The sequence below is a fragment of the Scyliorhinus torazame genome, chromosome 11 (assembly GCF_047496885.1).
Source record: "Scyliorhinus torazame isolate Kashiwa2021f chromosome 11, sScyTor2.1, whole genome shotgun sequence".
Lineage (NCBI taxonomy): Eukaryota > Metazoa > Chordata > Chondrichthyes > Carcharhiniformes > Scyliorhinidae > Scyliorhinus > Scyliorhinus torazame.
Genome location: NC_092717.1, coordinates 142,450,171 through 142,477,447, shown reverse-complemented (window position 1 = coordinate 142,477,447; position 27,277 = coordinate 142,450,171). Strand labels below are relative to the sequence as shown.

Genomic DNA, 27,277 nt, shown 5'->3' with positions numbered 1-27,277 from the left:
GACATTTTTTTATCAATACGTGTATTGGCATCGTTTCACCATTGTGGCAAACCACAAGCCATTGCTGGGACTGTTTAAAGAGGACAAGGCAATCCCGCCAATAGCGCCCGCCCAGATTCAGCGATGGGCCATGTTGGAAGCAGCGTACCAATACGCCTTCGAGCTTAGCCCAGGCAAGCAAATTACTACTGTGGACGTGCTGAGCAGACCCCCGCTGCCAATAGGCCCTCCATCCCCACCAAGGGCCAAAGAACTTGTTTCAACACTGAACCTCCTATCTGCTGCTCTTGTCTTTTTGGGTAGTAGTGGTCGAGGGTTTTGATGGTGCGGTCGAAGGATGCAGTGCATCTTGTAGATGGTACACACTACTACCACTGTGCTTCATTGATGGAGGAAGTGCATATTGAAGGTGGTGCTAATTAAGCGGGCTACTTTGTCGTGGATGGTGTTGAGCTTATTGGTTGTTGTTGGAGCTGCACCTATCCAGGTAAGTGAAGAATATTCCATCACACTCTTGACTTGTGCCTTGTAGATGGTGGACAGGCTTTGGGGAGTCAGGAGGTGAGTTACTCACCGCAGGATTCCTAACCTCTGAATGGCAGGTCCAGTTCAGTTTCTAGTCAGTGGCAACTCCCAGGATGTTGCTAGTGGAGGATTCAATGATGATAATGCCATTTAACGTCATGCATGGGGAGATGGTAGGATTTGTCTTGTTGGAGATGGCCATTGGCTGGCACTTGTCCGGCACAAATGTTACTTGCTGCTTATCAGCCCAAACTTGAATATTGTCCAGATCTTGCTGCATATGGATATGGACTGCTTCAGTATCTGAGCAGTCGCAAATAATGCTTGACATTGTGCAGTAATCAGCGAACATCCCCATTTTTGACTGTATGATGGAGAGAAGCTCTTTGATGACATAGCTCAAGAGGGAATTGGGCCGAGGAAAATACCCTGAAGAACTCCTACACCAATGTCCCGATGTGATGATTGACCTCCAACAACTATATATTTTTCTCTAAAATAAATTTAGAGTACCCAATTCATTTTTTCCAATTAAGGGGCAATTTAGCGTGGCAAATCTACCTACCTGCACATCTTTGGGTTGTGGGGACGAAACCCACGCAAACATACCTCCAACAACTATAACCATGTTCCTTTGTACCAGGTATGACTTCAACCAGTGGAGGACTTAACCCTGAATCCCATTGACCCCAGGCTTGCGAGAGCTCCTTGATGCCACACTATGTCAAATGTGAGCTTGATGTCAAGGGCAGTAACTCTCATCTCACCTCTTGAGATGAGCTCTTTTGTCGATGTCCAAGGCTGTAATGAAATCAGGAACTGAGTGACCCTGACAGAACCCAAACTGAGCAGCAGTGAGCAGATTATTGCTGTGTAAGTGCCATTTGATAGCACTGTCAATGACACCTTCCATCTCTTTGCTGATGATCGAGAGTAGACTGATGCAATAATTTTCAAAATCAGGGCCATGACCCACGGGCAGGTGTCGGGAGGGTCGTGGAGTGATCAGTCGTGGTGTTCCCGATCGCAGGAAGAATAGCCCAACATCCCGCACAAGCGTGCTACCTCAGCTGGATCTAGCAGTGCACAGGCCTGGAGCCCAGCAGGGCAGACTGCCTCCTCCTGATGTCAGCGCACTGTCCAGGACCAGCTTTATTTTTAAATCAATGGAGTTTCCCACCAGAGAGCAGCTCACACACCCGTACGCTGGCGTCAATACTCTAGCTGCAAAATCACAGAGAAGAGATTCCTTCATTTTGTAACTGCCACCAAGCAAGCAACAGGGCTGCGTGAAGAACTGAAGATGGATCATTTTTTAATAAAGAAAGAGAGGGCCAGAGACACAAAAAGGCCAGGATCTCACAATTGAATCTTCTGGAGAGAGCTTCTCAGGCGAGTCCAAAGCAGTGCTGGTGTGATATCCAGAGCTCCAGGGCCTCTGGTGAACAAACAATAGTGAAGAAACGGAGATCGGGAACAAAGCAGTATGAAGATGATTTCTTCAGGTATGGCACTGTTAATTTTGCCATTCAAATCAGATGCAATGCCCATGTGTGTTATATGCAAGGAATTACTGGCAAATGAAAGTTTAAAACCCTCAAAACTTCAACGGCATTTGAAGACTAAACATGGCGAGTTTGAGGACAAACTTCTTTATTTTTTTCAAAGGAAGCAGCAAGCACTTAAATCATCAAATTAAGTCCTTAGCAAAAATGTAACAATGAATGACAAAGCAAGTGAGGACCAAGCAGGCTCACCTGTCACATTAAAGGTAAGCAAAAATGGTGCATCGCAAAGGTCGGCCAGCGTGGGCCGCGAAGGTTGTCGGGTTGGTAAAAGTGGGTCCCGGCTATTATTAACCCTGCAGCGGGCGGGTGGGGCACATGTTATGTAAATGCACAACAAGGAAACCCGAGTTTGTTTGCTTTCAGACTCCTGGGGGGATTGTAGAGGGGGCGGGGGGGTAGGGGGGTGGGGTTGCGGAGTTGGTTCCCTTGTTCGAAGGCATTCGGTAGCTGAGCGAGGGACCCAGCATTAAGCTTGCTCGATCATTTAAGGTCCCATATCAGACTGCAATACCCGAGGCCCCACATCTGGCTCAATGTTCTTTATAAAAGTGCCTTGGGAAGTTTTCGACATTCACTATATATAAATGGCAGTTGCTGTTAAGATGACATATTATAGTCAACATTGTAAAGGTTGATGGGCTGATTTTTGTATAGATTGTGGTTGTCATTGTGAACTTTCACCGCTAATTCTTTCTGTGTCCTCAATGCCTGTCACACTGAAACACTCAATTTGTGAGATCAGCTTTCCGGCACATTAAGAAACAAAGGACAATAAACTGATGATTAGCAGGATTTTCAGCATCCAATTTGCGATAGAATTTTAATTTTTAACACTTGGACTGTGACAGTCAAAATATGAAAGTTTTCATGTAATTGCCAATTTTGGGGTCAAGACTTTTCAGCAGGTGGAAAGGTATTTTGCTATCAGTTTGAGTAGCAGATGGATGTTCACTTGTGTTACTATGGTTACAGTAATTATTTAATTATGTATGTTTGGATGTGGGACTGGCAAAAGCTGAAATTATACAGTTGTAAAGTTTTATCCGCAAAATCCACCCTCAGAACAAAATATCAACAGCCCCTGCAGGAGTTCCTGTTCTGAGAAATATCTAATTGAAAAGAGGAAAATCATATAAATACAGTATTACAGACATACCCAATGTATTTGAGACGCAGCAGCAGTGAATATGCCCCAGATTTACCTCCAAATTCAACACGACAAGTCCATGAGCAGACTCTGCACTGAATTATTGGTAGCAACTATCAAACCACAAACAGGAGCTGTTTTCCTCTCTCAGAATTGCACTGTACTTTCTAAAAGGCCTTCCAGTATCTGACCACAGAAAGCAAGAGTTAAACTAAGGCTGTAATCTCATTTTTATATACCCAGGCTTCATTCTCATAATTTTGGTCATTATTCAAATCCTTTATTAGATTACAACCTTGTAACTTGGTCTTACTTATCAAAATAAGTAAATATTGTTGCACCATCAGCAAGTAATATACTGTAATCTAGCTTCTGAGCTCTAAAGGGGCTGCTTGTTTTCATAATAACAGTAAATTATCTGATAGAATCTGCTCCCATTCTTTGGTTAGATACCCTGCCATCCACTTTGAACAAAGAATAGTGCAGCACAGGAACAGGCCTTTGGCCCTCCAAGCCTGCGCCGATCATGATCGGAATATTAGCCAAGGATCTTTGGGGATAACATTCACCTCCACCACTAGGAAACCATTGTCGATCTCACTGTGGGACACATGGAGTACAAGCTTCCCAAGTAGGGGGTGGAGGCCACCCAGTTGGAGCTGGTTAAAGACCTACACATAAAAGCGGGCCCACAAAGGACCAGGTTGTTGCTTGTCACAACAAGCACTGGATCAGGAGAGAGTTTCTGCCATGGGCAGAATATTGTACATAGTTCAATAAATCCTTGTTCCACCACTGCTGGCTTCCTCAAGTTAGTAAACTGGCGACTAGGATAAAGCAGACTCCGGACTCACTTGTGGAACCGCCTCTCTTCCCTGGACGATTACTATTCCGGAGTGTGTAGACATAAAAGTTCAAGATGCCACTGTTTGGTAAGCTGGAGGCCTTGAAGACTGGAGCCAGTATGCTGAATGCGTGAGCTGCTTCTTCCAGGCTAACGGTATTTTGGGACAGACTGTCTGAAATCCTCCTGAATGCCTACGGGGCCCCGACTTTTTAGAATTGTAAAGAGTCTCACTTACCCGGCTGCACCAGACTCTAAATCGTTTGACGAGTTGGTAGCTGAACATTATGACCCTAAACCTTCCATTATTATGCAGTGGTATACGTTTAACATGGCGATGCAGTCTCCAGGTGAATTGGTCACTGACCTCTTGACCCATCTTAGGCAACTAGCAGAGTATTGCGAGTTCGGGCCACCACTTTCCAAAATGTTGAGGGATAGGCTGGTTTGCAGGATAAACAACACAACCACTCAGAGGAAGCTGTTGGCGAAGCCAACCTTATATTTAAAATGGTTCATCGAGCTGGTTACTGTCCCGTGAGCATGCAGAGAAAGGAATGCAGGAGCTGCAGCTGTCCATGGACTATGGCGTCCATTGTTTGGCCCGCTCTCCATTTCAAACTCCCGTCACATCACCGGGTGTAGCACGATCAATCACTCACGAGACGAGAAAAGATGGAGTCAATCGATGGCTTTATTACGGAGACGTGTTCCCCAGCAGCACAGTTACAGAATGCGGCTGTTGGGAGAATCCGGGATCTTATACTCCGCCTTAGTGGGTGGAGCCAGTAGGCGGCTGATCTAATCGGGACCCAGCGTCTATCCACCAATAGCCTCTCGGCATCACAGGGTACCGTAATACCCCTAATACATACCACCACATTCACCCCTTGTTAAAAAAGAACCGGCAGGGGTATTGGGCCGTATGGTGGTAGCGGTTTACAGAGTCGGTACTAGGATGCCACTAACACGGCGTGTTAGTGGCATGCTCCGATATCAAACTACCAGTAATATTTACAATGCCACTTTTACTGGGCAACTGAATTATTTACAGAGGCATTTCTTGCTTTGTTATACAGATTCGATGAGTCGAATGGGTGCCCTGGTCGTCCTCGCCAATCATCTCAGCCCCGGTGGTGATGCAGGCGCTGGCTCGGGCACCGGCGTCTCTGGGAGTGTAGCCACGCCTCTTCCTGCTCCACTACCCCTAGTCGCAACTGGGGGGAGGACCGATCCACCTGGGAAGGGAGCGGCTGTGGGGTGCGCCGGTGGGAGGGAGGGGGTGATTGGTGTTGGGGTGGGTGGAGCTCCAGAGGGGGCGGCTGTGGGGTGCGCCGGTGGAAGGGAGGGGGTGTTGGGGGGGTGTGTGGAGCTCCGGCGGGCGCCAGGTCCCGCAGGGAGACCATGTCCTGTCGGCCGTCAGGGTACGCCACGTAGGCATATTGAGGGTTTGCGTGGAGGAGATTAACCCTCTCGACCAACGGGTTTGTGCGTCCGCACATGTTTTCGGAGCAGGATGGGTCCCAAGGCTGCCAGCCAGGTTGGAAGTAACGTTCCGGAGGAGGTCTTCCTAGGGTAGACTAGGAGGCATTCGTGAGGTGTTTGATTCGTTGTTGTACAAAGCAGCGACCGGATGGAGTGAAGGGCGTCAGGGAGGACTTCCTGCCAGCGGGAAACTGGGAGACTTCTGGACCGTAGGGCCAGCAAGATGGTCTTCCAGACTGTTCTGTTCTCCCTCTCTACCTGACCGTTCCCCCAGGGGTTGTAACTGGTCGTCCTGCTCGAGGCAATGCCTTTGCTGAGCAGGAATTGACGCGGTTCGTCCGTCGCTCGTGAAGGAGGACCCCCTATCGCTGTGTATGTAGGCGGCGAAACCGAACAGTGTAAAGATGGTGCAGAGGGCTTTAATGACCGTGGCTGCGGTCATGTTGGGGCAGGGGATGGCGAAAGGGAACCGGGAGTACTCGTCAATCACGTTCAGGAAGTACGTGTTGCGGTCGGTGGAGGGGAGGGGGCCTTTGAAGTCCAGACTGAGGCGCTCAAAGGGACGGGAAGCCTTTATCAGGTGCGCTTTATCTGGCCTGTAGAAGTGCGGCTTGCACTCTGCGCAGATTTGGCAGTCCCTGGTGGCTGTTCTGACCTCCTCGATGGAGTAGGGCAGGTTTTGGGCCTTTACGAAGTGATAGAACCGAGTGACCCCCGGGTGACAGAGGTCATAGATCATAGAATTTACAGTGCAGAATGAGGCCATTCGGCCCATCGAGTCTGCACCGGCTCTTGGAAAGAGCACCCTACCCAAGGTCAACACCTCCACCCTATCCCCATAACCCAGTAACCCCACCCAACACTAAGGGAAATTTTGGACACTAAGGGCAATTTATCATGGCCAATCCACCTAACCTGCACATCTTTGGACTCGTGGGGGGTTCGGAGACGGTCCACTTGTGCGTTGGCACATGTGCCGCGGGATAGGGCATCGGAAGGCTCGTTCAGCTTTCCGGGACGATACAAGATCTCATAGTTATAGGTGGAGAGTTCGATCCTCCACCGCAAGATCTTGCCGTTCTTGATCTTGCCCCGCTGTGCATTATCGAATATGAAGGCAACCGACCGTTGGTCAGTGAGGAGAGTGAATCTCCTACCGGCCAGGTAATGCCTCCAATGTCGCACAGCTTCCACCATGGCTTGGGCCTCCTTTTCCACTGAGGAGTGGCGGATTTCTGAAGCGTGGAGGGTGCGTGAAAAAAAGGCCACGGGTCTGCCCGCTTGGTTGAGGGTGGCCGCTAGAGCTACGTCGGACGCGTCGCTCTCGACTTGGAAGGGGAGGGATTCGTCGATCGCGTGCATCGTGGCCTTTGAGATATCCGCTTTGATGCGGCTGGAGGTCTGGCGGGCCTCTGTAGACAGGAGAAAGACCGTGGACTGGATTAGCGGACGGGCCTTGTCCGCGTAGTGGGGGACCCACTGGGCATAATAAGAGAAAAAGCCCAGACAGCGTTTCAGGGCCTTGGAACAGTGAGGGAGGGGAAACTCCATAAGGGGGCACATGCGTTCAGGGTCGGGGCCTATAACTCCATTTCGCACTACGTAGCCAAGGATGGCTAGACGGTCGGTGCTAAACATGCATTTTTCCCTGTTGTACGTGAGATTCAGGGCGTTTGCGGTCTGGAGGAATTTGCGGAGGTTGGTGTCGTGGTCCTGCTACTCGTGGCCGCAGATGGTGACGTTATCGAGGTACGGGAACGTAGCCCGCAAACCGTACCGGTCAACCATTCGGTCCATCTCCCGTTGGAAGACCGAGACTCCGTTAGTGACGCCGAATGGAACCCTTAAGAAATGATAGAGCCGCCCATCTGCTTCAAAGGCAGTGTATTTGCAGTGGCTCGGGCAGATGGGGAGCTGGTGATATGCGGACTTAAGGTCCACCGTGGAAAAGACCTTGTACTGTGCAATCCGATTGACCATGTTGGATATGCGGGGAGAGGGTACGCATCCAGCTGTGTGTACCTATTGATGGTTTGACTATAGTCTATGACCATCCTCTGCTTCTCTCTGGTCTTTACAACTATCACCTGAGCTCTCCAGGGATTATTGCTGGCCTGGATTATGCCTTCCCGCAGCAGCCGCTGGACTTCAGACCGGATAAAGGTTCAGTCCTGGGCGCTGTACCGTCTGCTCCTAGTGGCGACGGGTTTGCAATCCGGGGTGAGGTTCGCAAACAGGGAAGGCGGGTCAACCTTGAGGGTCGCGAGGCCGCAGATAGTGAGTGGGGGTATAGGGCCGCCGAATTAGAACGTTAAACTCTGGAGGTTGCACTGAAAATCCAACCCCAGGAGTGTGGCAGCGCAGAGGTGGGGGAGGACGTAAAGCCGATAGTTCTTGAACTCCCTCCCCTGCACCGTGAGGTTCGCGATGCAGAAACCTTTGATCTCTACGGAATGGGATCCTGCTGCCAGGAAATTTTTTTGATTACTCGGGTGGATCGAAAGAGTCCAGCGTCTTACCGTATCGGGGTGTATAAAACTCTCCGTGCTCCCAGAGTCGATCAGGCATCGCATCTCGTACCCGTTGACGAGTACCGTCGTTGTTGCCGTTTGGAGTGTTCGGGGCCGCGACTGGTCCAGGGTCACCGAAGCCAGTCGTTGTTGCTGCATCGGAGCGTTTTCTTCAGAACCCGTGAAGTCGTCCATTCCGGGGTCCTTGGCCGTCAGCCAAGATGGCGGCATCCACGGGTCGCACACGGTCGGGGGTGGACAAAATGGCGCCGCCCATTGATCACACGTGGCCAGGGGGAGCACAAAATGGCGGCGCCCATCCTTCCCGCATGGAGTCTGGGACCCAAGATGGTGGCGCGCCTCCCTCCCGCATGGAGTCCGGGACCCAAGATGGCGGCGCCCCTCCCTCCCGCATGGAGTCCGGGACCCAAAATGGCGGCGCCCGTTTGCCGCACATGGATCATTGGGGGGGTTGAGTTTCGGGTCCTGGTTCTCCCCGGTAGATTGCGGCGACCCCCTGGGCTTGGCACACCGATACAATGTGCTCTTTTTTGCCGCACCCTTTGAAGAGTGCTGAGCGGGCCGGGCAGCGCAGCCGGGGGTGTTTTGTTTGCTCGCAAAAGTAGCTGCGGGGCCCCCCCGGGTGGGCTGGCGCTCTGGCAGCACAGGCCTGCGGGTGGGGGGGGGGTAGGGGGTGCCGGGGGTGTTCGGTCGTGGTGGGGGTCCACGCTGCCCAAGGGGTAGCCGCGCGGTCCGGGCCGTAGGCACGGGCGTTCTGTGACGCCACATCGAGCGAGGCAGCGAGGGCCCGTGCCTCCTTGAGGCCTAGTGCGTTTCTCTCCAGCAATCGCTGGCGAATTTGGGACGAGAGCATACCTGCTACGAAGGCAGCCCGAACTAGTAGTCCGTATGTTCATTAGCCGAAACCGATGGGCAGTTGCAGTTTCTCCCCAGTATCACAGCGCACTGTAGTATTCGTCCAGCGATTCCCCGGGGATCTGCCGTCTTGTCGCGAGCTGGTGGCGTGCGTAAACCTGGTTGACGGGCCGAACATAGAATCTCATCAGCATGGCGAGCGCCGCCTGGAACGCCTCCGCGTCCTCTATGAGAGTGTAGATTTCCAGCCTCACCCTGGAATGCAGGACTTGCATTTTCTGGTCTTCTGTAGTCACGCAGGTGGTCGTTCGGAGGTATCCTTCGAAACATGCTAGCCAGTGTTTAAAAGTGGCCGCTGAGTTTGCCACGTGGGGGCCGATTCGCAGACACTCCGGAGTGATTCGGAGCTCCATGTCCTTCAAGTCTGCGTAATAAATTGTAGTACAATCAATAACTCATGAGACGAGAAGAGATGGAGTCAATCGATGGCTTTATTACGCAGACTTGTTCGCCAGCAGCACAGTTACAGAATGCGGCTGCTGGGAGAACCCGGGCTCTTATACTCCGCCTTACTGGGTGGAGCCAGTAGGCGGCTGATCTAATCGGGACCCAGCGTCTATCCACCAATAGCCTCTCGGCATCACAGGGTACCGTAATACCCCTAATACATACCACCACACCGGGCAATGCCGGCAACCCCAGAGGCAATACTGCATCCGAGCCAAGCATTTGGCAGCCACCGCAGACCTATGGGATACATCCCCTGAGGATAAAGGGAAGAGCGCGGCACAGTGGTTAGCACTGCTGCCTCACAGCGCCATGGACCCGGGTTCAGTTCTTTCCTCGGGTCACTGTCTGTGTGGAGTTTGTATGTTCTCCCCGTGTGTCCGTGGGTTTCTTCCGGGTGCTCAGGTTTCTCTCCACAGTCCAAAGATGTGCAGGTTAAGTGGATTGGCCATGCTAAATTGCCCCTTAGTGTCCAAAGGTTAGGTGCGTTATGGGGTCACGAGGATGTGGTGGGGGAATAGGCCTGGTTAGGGTGCTATTTCAGACGGTCGGTGTAGACTTGATGGGCTGAATGGCCTCCTTCTGCCGTCCATGGCAGTCGCCGAGATGTCTGTGAGCCTGGGAGGGTCCTGCATGTGGCTCTCCAGGGTTGTGAAGGACTGTTTGATGCAACTGACCTGAGTCACGGCCCAGAAGATAGCGCTGATCCGTGTCATGCTACGAGTAACTGTTCACCTGGTAGTAATGGAAATGGACACTGGAGCTGCCGTCGCCATCGTGGACCATCAGACATTTTGATTACTTCGCACAGGGATCATGCTGCTGATGTTGCACAACAAAGCGAGGTTGGTGACCTATACCTGCAAGCCATTGAGCATCATGGGGATCACTGGAACTCCAGTAGCACACGGGCAACTGTCAGTCCGTTTACCCTTGGTTGTGGTACTGTAACCCGGGCCAGATTTTCTGGGGCGTGACTGGTTGCGAGTCCTCCGTTTAAACTGGCTGCAGGTTTTTCGGATGGGCACCGGGAATCTGTACGATATACTGTACAAATACCCCAAAGTGTTCCAGGAGATTCTGGGCAGGAGAAAGGGGCCAAGGCCCATATCTACATGGGTCCTGATGCTCAGGGTGAGGTCTGTCCCCTATGCATTATTTGCCAAGCATGAGGCAGAGCTACAGCGCCTGAAGGGTCTGGGGAATATTTGCCCTGTGCAGTTTACAGAGTGGGCTGCACTCGTGGTGCAGGTAATGAAACCCAACAAATCTGTCCGACGCTGTGGGGATTACAAGCTCATGGTAAACAGAACTTTATACCTGGACCGGTACCAGATGCCTAGAGTGGAAGATTTGTACGCAAAACTAACTGGGGATGTTCCTTTATGAAATATGACATGAGCCATACTTATTTACAGATGGAACTAGATCCAGTGCCAGAATATTTGCTATAGATGGTTAAAAATCCTGCCATCTGCTTTGGGGATTGGTATATTAGCCAAAGTTCGTTATGTTCCTCATTAGCACTCGAAGTAGCTTGACGTATATAAGACGGCCTCGACGATGTCCTGGGCCACTGCAGAAAAAAGCTTAGGTGCTTGTTCAGCGCCCATGGAATTCCTGCGGCCCTGGTGACAGGCTATGGGATGTCCTTCACAAGTGTGGAGCTCACCACGTTTAATACTCTTAATAATCTTTATTGTCACAAGTAGGCTTACATTAACACTGCAATGAAATTATTGTGAAAATCTCCTAGTCGCCACATTCCGGCGCCTGTTCGGGTACACAGAGGGTGAATTCAGAATGTAAAATTACCCAACAGCACGCCTTTCGGGACTTGTGGGAGGAAACCCACGTAGACACAGGGAGAACGTGCAGACGCCACACAGACAATGACCCAGGCCAGGAATCGAACCCGGATCACTGGCGCTGTGAAGCAACAGTGCTAATCACTGTGCTACCGTGCCGCCCACATATCGGACCTAGTTCCTGCGGAGGGGCATAATGGGGCTGCTAAAGTGGTTAGGGGCTTTTTTGGGTTACAAACTAAATTTGGAGAAGAGCGAGTGATTTTCGGTTTACCCTCCAGGAAAAGGGACTAACTTGGGTTGGTTGCCATTTCAGGTGGCGGCCACCCATTTCAGGTATCTGGAGGTTACTCCTAGCATGACCTCAGGGACCTAGGTTCAATTCCCGACTTGGGTCACTATCTGTGCAGAGTTTGCAAGTTCTCCCTGTGTCTGCGTTGGTTTCCTCCCACAAGTCCCAAAAGACGTGCTTGTTAGGTGAATTGGACATTCTGAATTCTCACTCTGTGTACCCAAACAGGCGCCGGAATGTGGCGACTAGATGCTTTTCACAGTAACTTCATTGTAGTCTTAATGTAAGCCTACTTGTGACACTAATAAAGATTATTACAAAAAAAGGGATTGGGCTCGGTTCCGTAAATTGAACTTCACGAGCTAGGTGGGTAGGGTCAAGGCGGACTTGCAGAGGTGGGATAGCCTCCCCCTGTCACTTGTGAGCTGAGTGCAATTGGTGAAAATGAATAATTTGCCGCAGTCTATATTTTTATTTCAGTGTCTCTCGGTCTTCCTGCCAAAGGAATTTTTCAAGGGAGTGGAGCGGCTGGGAAGGTTGCAAGGATTTGTAAAACGATGCTTCAGAGATTTGGGGGCTTTGTCTTGCCGAATCTTATGTATTACGACTGGCTGGCGAATGGTGAGAAGGTGTGAGACTGGAGTAGGGAGCCAGAAGCCGTGTGGGTGAGGATGGAGGCAGACCCGTATAGGGGATCAGGCTGTGGGGATTTTCTACGGCGCCGCTCCTGTTTGCGCCAGGAAAGTACTTGAGTAGCCCGGTGGTGGTGGCGACGCTGAAGATATGAAGGCAATTTTGGGATGGCGTCAAAATTGATGCCATTCCGAGAGAATCACTTGTTTGAACCGGCTAGATTGGATTTGGGGTTGGGAGGAGAAGGGGGTGGTTAAACTCAAGGATTTATTTCTAGGAGGACGATTCGCAAGTTTGGAAAAGTTGAGGGAGAAGTTTGGGATCCCAGGAACCGAGGCTTTTAGGTAGATGCAGGTGCGGTATTTTGTTAGGAAGACTTTTCCAATGTTTTGTTTCCGGCGATGCCTCCCCCCCTCGTTGCTGGAGGGGGTGCTGTCGGTGATGGGGCTGGAAGGGGGAGTCACTTTGGTTATTCATGGGAGGATTATGGAGGACGATGCAGTGTCGTTGGAGGGAGTGAAGGCCAAGTGCGAGAAAGAAGTGGAGGGGTTGCTGCAGGAGCGGTTGTGGTGCGAGGTGTTGCAGAGGGTGAAAGCGTCAACCACTTGTGCGAGGCTGATACAGTTGAAGGTGGTGCACAGGGTGCACCTGACGAGGTTGAGGATGAGTCGGTTGCTTGAGGGGGTTGAGGACGTTTTGAGCAGTGTGGAAGAGGGCCGGCCAATCACATACCTATGTTTTGGTCATGCCTGAAGTTGAAAATGTTCTGAGGCTCCTTCTTCAGCACTATGTTGTCGATGTTGCAAATGGACTTAGCGCCCAGTCCCCTGGGTGCCATATTCGGGGTGTCGGACCTGCTGGAGCTGCAGTCAGGGATGGTGGCAGATGTTTTTGCCTTTGTCTCGCTGGACGGGTCCTGTTGGGGTGGAGATCAGCTACTCCATCTTGTGCATCAGTGTGGTTGGGGGACTTCATAGAGGGAAGTTCACTTTGAGAGGGAATGTGGAAGGGTTTCATAAAAGATGGTGACGTTTATTTTTCACTTTACGGAACTGGCCTCCATCATCTGTTGGAGGGGAGGGGGTTTAGTTTCTGGTTTATGGGTGTTGGTTAGTGGGAGGAAGGGTTTCTTTTTGTATTTTTGTTTTATTTTGCCTTAAGTTCATGTGTAAAATGTTGAAAAATCTTTAAAAAAGAACCGTCCTGTACCATCCCTCATCTTAACAGCTTGGTAGAAAGGGCAGTCCAACCTTTTAAAAAGGGCATATATAAGCAAAACACGGGCTCCATGGACACACAACTGGCACGATTCCTTATTAACTATTGCACAACACCATACATGACAATGGGGATAGCTCCTGCAGAGCTGCTGCTGGGCCGGAGGCTTCGAAACCGGTTGAGCCTCACATTTCTGAACCTCAGCAGGAAAGTGGAGGTGCAGCAGGAGGCACAGAAGCAGCAGTTTCACTCAGGGGACGCGGTCTATACACACAACCTTGGAGACAGGGAACTTTGGCTCCCAGGTGTCATGATGGAAAGAACAGGACCGGTCTCCTACAAAGTTAAGATTCAGAGGAGAGTTCAGCAAAAGCATTTGGACAACCTCAAGAAGCAGGAGTCTTTGCTACACAATACCCAACCGGCAGCATTGACGTCCACTCTGTGCCAAGAACCACATCTCTGCCAGGGGGCCCAGCCATCTACATCTCAGTGTGTGGTCCAGCAGGAGGAGGATCCGTGCAGATATACAACGTCATGTCCGGGACTGAGGTCCTGGCAATACCACTTCAGGGTCAGACAGGAAAATCGGCTGATGAACCGATATACACCGCCCGATCCAGAACAAGCTGAAGCACACCCTCGGGCAAAGCGGCGCACAAGGCCCCCACCATTGGTGGCTGAAAGGGAACTTTTGAACTTTGGGGTGGAGGGGTGTCATAACCCCCCACGGGGACCACAGAGAAACCATTGTCAATCCCCCCGTGGTCCTTGTGGAGTACGAGCTTGCCTGGTACGGGGAGGAGGCCACCCAACTGGAGCCCGTTAAAGATCTACACATAAAAGCGGGCCCAAGCACAGCCCGGAGTTGATGGTTGTCCCAACAAGGACTAGATTAGGAGAGAGTTACTACCCTGGGCATTGTACATAATTCAAAAAATCCTCGTTCCACTGCTGCTGCCTTCCTCCAGTTACTAAAAAGGATAAACAAGTGAAGTAGTTCACTCAACCTACTGCGCTCAATTAGATGTGCCCGATTTTCATTTTTGGCAAAATCAATTGAATGAAAATTGGGTGGGTCGCATAATGAACAAGCGATCAGTTTCAGCATTTACCAACCAAGCAACAAAAGTAAAAATAATCCCTTTTACACTTGGAAACATTTGTTCATATAGTGCACATTGAAAAATGCCATGTGGGCCACCTAAGCTGCCTCGGTAACAAAAAGAGAAAATGCTGGATAAACCAGCAGGTCTGGCAGCATCTGTGGAGAGAGAAACAGAATTAAAGTTTTGAGTCCATGCGACTCTTCTACAGAACCGCTCAGTGGAAAGGTTGTTTAATAAGGACACAGGGAGTCCACAGCGAGTAAGAATAAAGAACTTTGGTTTATTTACAGTTACGTTATATACAACTCCCGGGAGATGCCTACTGGGTCTCTTCACAATCGGTGCCTTACTGGCCGACCTTTTATACATAGCTGAATGGGGTTCCCAGCCCTCCAGCAGGGCAGCTCGTACTCACCGAGAACAACGGGGAAGACAAGCATTCCCACCCAGTAAGTCCCTTGTGGGATATGACAGGTCATATGGACCCGGAACATTAACTCTGATTCTCTCTCCACAGATGTTGCCAGACCTGCTGCTGAGTTTATTAAGCATTTTCTCTTTTTATTGCTCATTCCCAGCATCCCCAGTATTTTGCTTTTATAACTGTGTAGGTAGTAGTTTGCAGTGCTGCCTACCTCTGCAATATCAACAGCAGCATGGTAGCATACGTGGATAGCGCTGTGACTTCACAGCGCCAGGGCCCCAGGTTTGATTCCCTGCTGGGTCACTGTCTGTGCGGAGTTTGCACGTTCTACTTGTGTCTGCGTAGGTTTCCTCCAGTTTCCTTCCACAGTCCAAAGACGTGCAGGTTAGGTGGATTGGCCATGATAAATTGCCCTTAGTGTCCAAAAAAGGTTAGGAGGGGTTATTGAGTTACGGGGATAGGGTGGAAGTGAGGGCTTGAATGGGCCGAATGGCCTCCTTCTGCACTGTATGTTCTATGTAACAGCAATGCAATTATAGAGCACCTTTAGTGTAATAATATGGCCCAAGGTGCTTCACAGCAACATTATGAAACCAAGTATGACACCGAGCCTCACAGAGATATTAGGTAAGGTGACCAAAGAGGTAGGTTTTAAGGTGAAAAATTATATAGAGAGGTGGAGAGACGTAGGGAGCGAATTCCAGAGCTTGAGGCTGTTGTCGATTTATCTCTACTACTTGGTCTTTTCTGTGGCTCTGTTCCAATTAGGGCAATCAGTGAATTTACCTTCTTTCTATATTGTCTATGTCCGAATGCTTAGAGTCGCCAGGTATCGAATGACATCACCACAAGTTTCAACCGACTATCGATCAAAGAGCCAAACACAGTTAGTTAGTTCAAGATCAAGGGTACTTTATTTACAAACAATCAATCATGCAACACAAACATTATTAGTTAACTACACCTATCACTCAGACAACCTGTACTTAACTTCGAGCACCCGGTTTAGGTCAGGAAACAGTGGCCGTTGTTCAATTCTAGATCTCTTGGGTTCGAAGTGGTAACTGCTGCTTAGCTGGGCTCATCCGTCTGGTAGTGGGCGTTGAACTCAAACTTGCTTCTGGTGTTGCTGCAGTTAGCGATGGCCGTGACCGGGGTACCAAGGCCAAAAGAGAGCAAACATGTGGCAAACTCTTCTTTTATACTCGGGGGGGGGGGGGGGGGGGGGGCTTTCGCGCTCTTTTGGGCGGTCCTTCAATTTGGGCCTTACTAATTGGGTGATCCCTGATCACTCCATTCGATTCCTTAGCCAATAAGTGGGCGGGGATCTGGATGACTGGGCATGTCCCAAGCGGTCACTGACCCCGTTGTTTGCGTTTCCCTTGGCCAGGGAGTGGCGCCGAAATGCCTGGGACTGTCCCGGTTACTGGAGTACCAGTCCTTTGTGTCGGGGAGATGGGCCATCACCTGCTAATCGGCCTGATTAACATGCTAATGGGACGGAGTTTCGATGCCGTCTGGACTTTGCTGACAAATATGTATTTCAGGCTCTGAGCCTGCCTGACTCTAGGCTTGTCCATTTTACCCATCAGTCTTTGCGAGTTGCTCTGTACTTAGTTAGAAGTGGCCATCCCAGATGGCTACAAGGCTGAGGCAACTGAAGGCATGACCAACAATGCTGCAGCAATTATGATTGGGTGGTAAACAACATAACTCTACGTAGCATAGCTTCCATGAATGAATTTATTCCCCTTAGGCTTGTCAGCAGACTGCAAAATAAATCATTACAACATAAAAAGAAGATATACAAGAATTCTGAGGGTGTTGTTTTTTGCAGTAAGTACTAAACAAAATTAATTAAAGTTCAAACAAATTTTATGCATAGTATTGTTAAAGAAATGTCAGACCATGCACCAGCGACCATTAACCTCATTGGCTTCAACCAAATAATGGGAACAATAATAGCCAGCATTGTGACCTGCTCAGTCATTTTAGAGGATGCTTTCTACTGAATTATCTTGTCCAGTTTAGTTTAAATCTAAGGTTATAATTATCACACACTGCCTTATTTCTATAGTTACAGCGCATAACATCCATCTAATTTTTAGATTTTTCTAATTTAGCAGTACATCTCCTGTGGTGCTGCTTATAACTATTTATTTTTTGAATTTAGAATTGAGTACACCTCAACAAATTATAAATCAAACCCAGTTATCTCTAAGGTTAAGCCTCTTTGACATGACCATACAATTCTGGGAATAATTTATTTTAACATTTGCATTTGAGTCTACATCGCCTGCTTCAAGTATGGTATCTTGTTTCTTGACACCTGTTAGCTGGAAAATTGGTGGAGGTTCTTCTGAAGGACGAAGGATTGTGATAATGAAATGATTATTTTTGATGCCGAACACATTAATTCCAATTGATTCAGACTCCATGCGCCACCTCATTATTCGCAGCCCTGTGAATGAGACGCATCAAGTCCATCAAACAGCTCAAAAATGATCCTACAGATTGACTTCTGTTTACTATATCAAAAATGTTATTTTGTCGGCTTCAGGTAAACAGCCCAATTTTGCATTGTTGCACTATTACTGTGTTAGTGGAAGAAAATACATGCTTTTAAAGCTTCTCTACTTTTTGTTAGATTTGCTTTAGCACTCCCTTGTGGACTCGACAAAGAAATTCAGAGAGTAGCTGTGCCACACACTGAGATAGTTTATGTATGACTTCATTATGGATTCTACAATTATATTCAGCACTATTATATTAGGGCTGGAAAAAATCAGCTAGGGTTCCTGCTTCCACATAGAACCTCTGCTGGAAACAGATACTAGAAAATGAATATAAGGGGAATAGACTGTTCAAATCCTCAAATCTGTTTTGCAATTCTATTAGATCAAGGTTAATCAGTACTTTATTCCCATTTAGCTCATTTTTCTCCAGATCTTTCGATAAATTGTGCCACAAAATTCCTTAGATCTGTTTTTGAAAACTCACCACTATTCTTAGAAGTCCCCCTATACCAAAAAGGGCCGACATTCTAAATGGTGATCAGGGATTCTTACTCCCCAACTCCGATGCAAGCTTCAGTGGGTGCTAATTCAGGTCAAACTATATTTTCAAGTTATCCCCCGGTATAACCCATACCTTCATCGAAGATTTCATCTACTTACCACTTAGTAGCATCGATCCTGGGTCCCGCATTGCTAAGTAAGTAAAGTAGACTTTGGAATAACCACTATTTCAGGTTAAATTAAGTTATTTTAGTATTATATTTTTTCCTTTAAAAGCTGCAAATACTTTCTTTACAGAAAAGTAAAAAGATCTTGCTTCTGGATCCTTCTGGTTGGTTGAAGGGTCCTTCAGGCCCAACTTGACAATCAATCTTCTTTTTAAGATCTGGTCTTCTTTAGATGTATTCGCTGATGAACTTGGTTGCTGTGTCCTATCTTTCCCATGTACCGAGCTGTGAGAGCTGACTATCTCTGAGCTGACTCTTTAAATTCTAGTCTTCCTTAGGTTTATTAGCTATTTTAGCTTGGCTGCTTTGCCCTGTCTCTTTCCCATGGCCGAGCTGACTGTAATCTGACTCTGAACTGCTTGTTCCTTATCTGCTTCTCTCTCTCTCCCTCTGAGTTCTGGTTCTGGTTCTGGTTCCCTTTCTTCGGGTTTATATATTTTTCTAACAGTTATCTAGTTTTTATGACTTTATTGTAAAGTAGCATTTTTCACTTTGATTGTAAAAAGTATCTTTGATCTAAACAATCTAATCCAACTAAGTATTCATTTTGACATGACTTCACCTCATAGATCTGATTACATTGTTTCCTTTGTGATGTTCAAAATGCTTTGGTTTCAATAGAGGTGTGAATTTTAATTCCTGTCATTTCTATAGTTTTATTTACCAATTGTGTCCTCAGCTCATAATTTTGACTTTGATTTTGGCTTTGAATTATGTTTCCCGTAGACTGATAGTCTCCAGTTTTCTTTAATTTACCTGATATTAGCAAATTTTCACACCTAGAATTCTCACCAAATTCAACTGAACCTCATCCTTTTTTCCAGCTGCTAACTAAGTTGGTTACTTTCAATGAAGGTGTGAGCCATTGTTTTTGGCTTCATTCAAAATCCTGTTTATCTTGTTTGCTAAGCCTGCTTGACCAAGGATATCTGCATTTTACAATCCTGCTCCTGAGCAGCTGCTGTTAATCCTTTGTGGGATCTTTCCCTACATTCGCTCATGTTTCTCTCAGACCAGATATTGCCAGACTTCCATGTTTCAAATGACACATCTTTCCATATTTTCAATAACCCCCCGTCTTGACATTTGAAACATTACTATATCTTTTGGTCAATTATCCCCCCCGTCTAATTGTATTGACTAACATTTATCCCCGATCTTTCTCATTTGTATGTACATGTTTTGTGACTTTAAATTGTGCACCGAAATCAATTCGTAAATGTATCCATATCACAGACCAGTGTCTTTTTTTGTTCTTCCCTCAAGTCCAATTACCGTGAACCATAGCCGCAGTTGCACAGGAAGGTAACACAATAGCTATATATCCATCCAATCAATGCTGCTAACAAGTTTTAATTCACTGTCTTCCCACCCATTGGGTCATGTGTTTTAATTGTGATACAATTTCTTTTGCTCCAGACACCATTCTTCTCTAATTCAACTGTATGTTTACCCAAATTCTGAACAATCTTGTCTTTACATTTTATAGCTTCACTGATTATTTTTCCTTCAGTCTTAGTTGGTAGCTTCACCCAAACTTCCTCTGTATTATCAATTGTTTTTAATCTTAATTTTACCTGCATCTATTTTTATCAAATCTTTCCCTGCCATCAGATTCTCATTTCCTTATACTGCAAGTAATTCTCTTAATCTAACTTTTGATCCAATATCTTTATTCTCTAAAGCTCCATCTTCAATGTATTTAACATTCTAAGCGTCATTTTTTCTTTTGCTGGTAACCTTCTTGTGATTATCGGGCACTAGGACCCTGCGGATGCAGTGTCAATTTCAACATCAGTTTCAAAGCCTGCAAGCAGCTGACTGCTGCCCAGTACAAACTCTTTATCTGTTTATTCTGAGACCAATTTAGTTCTGAACATACTGACTTACCACCTCATAATACTGATCACATTTCTACCTGCCATTTATAACTTCCAATTAATGTGAAACTCGGTTTTGCAAAAGACAACATTTTTTAAAATACAAACACCAAAGGAAATTCACAAATCCTTATTAAACACCACTCATTCATCCACTCAGATCTTGGATCTCTACTTTGTTGGATTTCACAAATTCTTATTAAACACACACTCATTTATCCACTGAGATCTTGGACCTCTATTCTGTAGGGTTTTAGTTACTCTCAAGACCCTTCCATGCTGATAAAATTTCACTTATGCAGGAGTTTTTTGCCTCTGTTAATTTCTTCCACTTTTGTTTCATTGCTTCAACTCTCTTGACCATGTTTCAGAGCAAGAGGATTATTCTAATTGCCATTTTTCGGAATTCTAAGTTCTGTTCCTGGTTGTCCCTTTCAGTTGCAATCTGAAATTAAGGATTAAATACCCTTTCTGGGCCCTATCCAAGGCTAACTAAGGCACTATCTTCCTGTTTTAGTTAAGGATCGATTGGTTATTGGTCTCTAAAGATTCTAGGCGTCCCCTATTTCTCTAGGATTTAACCTCACAATCTGCCTTACTCTAAGGATGATTTATTTTTTGGCCTCCTTTTACCAGTAATGGATGCAAGATTTTTAGTGCTGTCACCAAGATGTCTTGCAGACTTTTTCTCAGGGTCAGCATCTTCTAGTCTGCTGATTTCACACCCAACCTGAGTTTTATGTCTCCTCGATCCACAGAATATCCTTACAAAAGTCAATCAAGTGTGGCCCCAGCATAGCTTCAGTGAAATCAGATTATATTGTCTTTCCATAGCTTTGTGTTATATGGTACCCAATAGCACGGGTAGCACAGGGCAGCACGGTAGCACAAGTGATTAGCACTGTGGCTTCACAGCGCCAGGGTCCCAGGTTCGATTCCCGGCTTGGGTCACTGCCTGTGCGGAGTCTGCATGTTCTCCCCGTGTCTGCGTGGGTTTCCTCCGGGTGCTCCGGTTTCCTCCCACAGTCCAAAGACGTGCAGGTTAGGTGGATTGGCCATGCTAAATTGCCCTTCAGTGTCCAAAAAAGGTTAGGAGGGGTTATTGGGTTACGGAGATAGGGTGGAAGTGAGGGCTTAAGTGATCGGTGCAGACTTGATGGGACGAATGGCCTCCTTCTGCACTTTATGTTCTATGTTCTAATAGCTATATAGAACTCATTATAGTGTGGCATAGAATATAAAGAAGTCTGTCATATAGTTCTTTGGTTAATAATGAACGTATTGAAAGGGTGAAATGTCAGAAGCTTTTAACTCTGACGAGAGACCCAATTATTGATAATAATTAAATAAAGTGCAGGGGTGCTCAGAACATTTAGTCATTATTGGGACAGTCATTTCATTTTATGTAGAGTTTCACCACATTTTGCTGATTTTGTGGGAATAAAGTAGGTCTCTGCTTAACATTGCAGTTGCGTTCCTGAAAAGTGCAACTTAAAATGAACCAACGTGAAGAGAATTAGATTTTCCCATTATTGTAACCAATGTAAAAGCTGTGGTTGGATCTGTGGGACCTTTCTCAACAGAAAAATACATGAAAACATTATGGGCGGGATTCTCCGACCCCCCGCCGGGTCGGAGAATCGCTGGGGGGGCGGTGTGAATCCCACCCCCGCCGGCTGCCGAATTCTCCGGTGCCGGGGTTTTGACGGGGGCGTAAATTGCAGCGCGCCAGTCGCTGGCTGCTGGCAGCGGCTCCCCCAGCGATTCTCCGGCCCGCGATGGGCCGAGTGGCCGTCCGTTTTTGGCGGGCCCGCCGGCGTAAATCACAGGTCCTTATCGGTGGGACCTTGCCCCACGGGCAGCCTGCAGAGTCCTCGGGGGAGGTGGGGGGGGGGAGAACTGGCCCCGGGTGGTACCCGAGCCGCGGGTGGGCCTGTGCCGTGCGGGCATTCTTTCCCTCCGCACAGGCCACTGTCAAACTCCGTCATGGCCAGTGCGGAGAAGAACACCCCTGAGCATGCGCTGGGATGACGTCAGCACACACTGACGCGCATGCGCCAACTCGCGCCGGCCGGCGGAGACCCTTTGGCGCTGGTTGGCGAGGTGCCAAGCCCTTCTGTGCCGGCTGGCGCGGCGCCAAACACTCCGGTGGCGGCCTAGCCCCTGAAGGTGCAGAGGATTCCGCACCTTCGGGGCGGCCCGATGCCGGAGTGGTTCATGCCACTCCTCGGCGCCGGAGAGGCCCGCACCGCCAGTTCATGGAGAATCCCGCCCCAGATCCTGCAAGTTAAAATACTTGACTTTGCTAAATTCCCATATTCATGAATGAAATAACTTTTAACAGAAAATAAATTTAAAAACATAAAAGAAATATACTGGCTTGATCGATTGATTATTATTATTAACTCTGGTTTGCTGCCTCTGTGGTTAACTGCCCCATTCCCGCTTGCTCACTGCTTCTCCTGCTCGCCGACATTCCCGCTCGCCACCTCTCTGGCTCACTACCTCTCCCACTCGATTACTCTCCGGCTCGCCACCTTCCTCCTCCCTGACCCTCTCGGTCACCATCGATTGTGCTTGACGACCCTCCCTCCTGCTAATCCTCTCTCTCATTGACACCCACTCTCACTAAATCTCCTTTTCGCCACTTCTCTGCTCACCACTTTCCTCTCTTGAACACTCCTTGAGCGAGGACTAGCGAGATAAATGTTGAGAGAAAGGAAGAGTAGCTTTGAGTTGCACTGCTGCAAAGCTAAGCCACAACCTTTAGAGGCAGCAAGAGGGAGGGTTGGCAAGACGGAAGGTCAGCAACAGCTGGAGGGTGAGCACGAGGGGAAGTCAACAACAACTGGGAGGTTGAGTGAGAGGGGAAGTGGACAGCAACCAAGAGGGTCGGTACGAAGAAGGGTAAGTAAAAACTGGGCAGGTCTGCAAGAGGGCATGCCACGGTGTTATGATCCCAGTTGATATTTTAACTTGACGGAAAGATTCCAGAATGGAACTCGGGCTCAAAAGACAATCAGCGGAATTCTCTGTCGGTGGGATCCTCCAGCAGCGCAACCATGCTCGCAGGTTTCTCGAAGGCATGGGATGGCCACAATGGGGAACCTCATTGACCGGCTGAAGGAACAGAGATTCAGCTGACGGTGGGGGGCGTGCCGCGCAGGAAAACAAGGTTGGCGGAGAATCCCACCCAGTAATGTTTACTTTGTTTTATAAAATGCGGAGGAACAGAGTCACAGAACCACTAATTAGTTTTAACAACAAGAAAAAACATTTATTAAACATGAAATAATTAGATTATAATACAATACTCCTTTACTCCCCCCTTAATTTATCAAATACACAGATTTAAAGAGTAACATGCATTACAAAGTACATCTTCAGCTACAATTGTCTCATTAACACAAAAAGTCCCCTTTAAGCGCACAAGATGGCTGTGGTAAGACACACTCCTTTGTGAACCCAAGTGAATGTCTGTGGATTTTGCCTCAAACTCCCCCCAGATGATTCTTAAACTGTGAGCCACCTTGCCTCACTGAATACCGGCTTCCACACGACTGATTTTAAGTTCCGTTTTCAAAAGTCACACTTCTAAATATTTTATGCTTTCCCTCTACCACACACATCAAGGTTTTGTTTTAAGGTTTTACACTTCTCTCTTCAGGTCTCTTTTGTCTTAAAAGCATTTGCACAAACACCGAGGTCCAGCCACTGATTTCGACAATTATTTCAAATGTGTCTCCCAAACTATAGCGATTGGTCGCAAGCCTCAGTACTACTGCAGATATATTTCTGGCCTTTTTAACTCTGTGACTTTAGTGAATAATAATCTGTTCTGGTTCCCAGCTTCCTCTTACCATTAACTCCAGATTTCTTGGAAATTTCTCTTCATTTCTCTCAGGCGTGATTGAATCGAATTGGAACAGAATCCCACAATGAGCACGTTTAGCTGGGTGACTCCTGGCACTCACAGCTCTGGTTCAATTGGGGCCTCAGTGGGGAATGCCTTGAGGAGCCACACTTAATCCCGTTTCCTGCACTGAGGAGCTTCGCTCACCAGAATACCTGGCAACCTGATCTCTCGATTTCCCCCCCCCCTCCCCCAAAGTTCCAACTCGCCTATAAGGGGGTCCTTGGGTCCCACCGTCCCTGAGTAGGGCACCCCGGGCCTGATTGCTGACGCAGGAAAAATGTCAGCTTGGCACCTTGGTACTGCCAGCTGGCAGTGCCACCTGAGCACCTTCACAGTGGCAGGCTGGCACCCAAGTGGCACCAGCAGTGCCAGGGTGCCACCCTGCCCTGAGGGCAGGCACCTGGGGGCCTCCTATCCCCAGGGAGACGCCCATGAATGCTCTTTCATCTTGTCCCCGTTTGTGGAGACCAGCACCGAATGGCGCTCGCCCAAGGTGAAGGGTTACATCCCAATATCTCGGATAGATCATGGGAGAGAATATTAGAATGAGACTAGCTGTCTCACTCTAATATGTAGATTTGCAAAATAATGATCCCGCCCACAATGGTGCGATTCAGATCGCGACGTCTTGCGAGAAAGTGTTAAATCTCAGAAGGTATGACGAGCCGGGTTGATCTCGGAAGAGGGATCTCCCGGCATCTACCGACCAAGCCGAGCTGCTTTTCAGGTGCAACGCGGCCGATAGATCATGCCCCTAGTTTCGATAACTAGCAGGACTTTAGTTTCCTGCATGTTTTCTTAACCATTACTCCATAGTATTGCTTTTCTTCCAGCAAGACTGACGGATGTTTCTTCATTAGTTTTCTAAAATCAACTGCTTCTACAAGAGCTAGGAGAGCTGCCTTTCACTCACTACCGAGCTCCAACTGCAATCAAATTAGCTAAACTAAAACGTAAATGCTTCTCTACCTTACAAGGCCCCAGTTGCTAAGTAACTATTGCTGGTTTATTTAATCTTTTCACCGTAGCCCTCACTAAGCATGCACAGTTGGAACTGAACCAACCCTCACACATACCAACACTTTTGTCCAGCATGAATCTAACTGTAGGTTTTATACTTCCAGGTGCAGAAATATTAAATTAAACACACTTAAAACTATACCTGATTTCTAATGTTTACCAATATAAATATAAATCCCTTAAAACGACCTTTGTTTTCCTAACAGCAGAGTGGGAGGTTGACAGTGACTGTGAGGGTTAGGGAGCAGGAGAGGCTACTGTAGAATGGTGTCAACAATGTCTCGTGACTCGGAGTCAGAGCTGACGAAACAACATTAAAACAAATCTACTGACACTAAACACGAATACAGGCCCTACTAAATGATGTTAAAGCGGAACTATTTAAAATAGGGCAACTTAAAATCGGAACTTGTGCTATCTTTGACTTTGCTGTAAAGGTATGGAGGTGCCCACACTCTGTATCCTGACAAACACGATGAGAGGATGTATGAGGGATGTTGCTCAAGCAATCTAAGAGCGAGAACTGAAGCTCACGGAAACACACTCACTGCTAACGTCACTGCAAATCACATCACACTTCACCAGCAGGGATGTATTCCCTGATGCATAACAGAACTTAATGTGTATTATAATGTTTCCGAATTGTGTTCATAAGTGCAGTACCAATTGCAGTGGTAGCCAGCATTAGAACTTTCATTTGTATTTGTATATCATAAGCAACTTGCAGAAGTGCTCAGGTCTGTGGTAGTCAAGCAAAAATGTAACCAAGCAGTCATTTTGAAACGCCAAAATGGTGTTTCTTTGAAACCGATTTTAGTCTCAACTCAACCTCCACAACTCAAAAATGGAAAACATATATGAGAGACATCTCCCATCAGAGAAGGAGATAAAACATTGGGGTGGCACAGTGGTTAGCACCGCTGCTTCACAGCGTCAGGGACCAGGGTTCAATTCCGACCTCGGGTGACCATGTGCAGTTTGCATGTTCTCCCCGTGTCTCCGTGGGTTTCCTCCGGGTGCTCCAGTTTCCTCCTACAGTCCAAATTTCTGCAGGTTAGGTGGATTGGCCATGCTAAATTGCCCCTTAGTGTCCAAAAGGTTAGGTGGGGTTACTCGGTTCCGGGGATAGGATGGGAGCGTGGCCCTAGGTAATGTGCTCTTTCAGTGGATCGGTACAGATTTGATGGGACAAGCGGTCTCCTTCTGCACTGTAGGGATTCCATGATTCTATAAACATTCTTTGGATTTAAAATACTTTCACTTAATGGCAATATTCTATTTTTTAAATAAATTTAGAGTATCCAATTCATTTTTTCCAATTAAGGGGCAATTTAGCATAACCAATCCACCTACCCTGCACATCTTTGAGTTGTGGGGGTGAACCCCACACAAACACGGGGAGAATGTGCAAACTCCACACGGACAGTGGCCCAGGGCCGGGATCGAACCTGGGACCTCGACTCCGTAAGGCTGCAGTGCTAACCACTGCACCACCGTGCTTCCCCCGGCAATATTCTATTTAACGTTTGGGCAGGCGTTAATGCTACAACAAATATTGCTCAGAGATAACCAAATAAAAAGGCTTGAGTTAAAATCATTAGCTTTCTGACAAAACTGATGAAAGCCCTTGAAGATAATGCTGAGTAAAACTGTTATAGCTAATCACTAAAACAGTAACCATGTTCTTGAGGAAAAATGTGATGTGTGATGAAAAAAAAGCACAGTTTTGTGGCTCAAAGGTTCCTCCTTTAATCTTTATGCAATGAATAGGCACTGAAGCAGCAACAGAAGAGGAGGATTGGTGTTTCTATGATGATGAACAAGACCATTCCTTGCGTTGTGCTGACACCAATAAAAGTATCAGAAGAGCACTCAGAATCACTACCAGGTAAGTAGCAATTCTGAACAAATCTATTATCACACAATTGATTTTTCTATGGAAGAAGCTCATCAAATAGAAGTGTGTCTGGACGTATCTGTCAACAGTGGCATCCCAATTCAAAATGCCAGCCATTTGAGCTTCCCTGTGCTGTGAAATTGTGCACAGGTTCACTGACAGACTGCCCAATGCACTCAACAGCCTCATCAGCCACCTTTAATAACCTGGTCCTTCAATCTGCTGCAGCATAAAGGCATATAAACCAATTCTTTCCAACTGTGAACTGGAGAAGCTGCACTTGTTCTCCTTAGTGCATAACAGGTTAAGGAAAAAAATTAGTAGAAGTCTTCATTGAATCATATACCAGCACAGAAGGAAGCCATATGGTAGCA

General features: G+C 47.6%; 1 protein-coding gene across 1 annotated transcript in view; it reads left to right on the top strand.

The window, feature by feature from the left end:
- The window catches only part of LOC140385560 (putative Polycomb group protein ASXL3), a 318,815-nt gene that overhangs the window by 102,585 nt on the left and 188,953 nt on the right, over positions 1-27,277 (top strand). Inside the window, exon 4 of the mRNA XM_072467838.1 lies at positions 26,777-26,894. Coding sequence (XP_072323939.1) covers positions 26,777-26,894 — 118 coding nt within the window. The remainder of the gene's footprint in view (positions 1-26,776; positions 26,895-27,277) is intronic.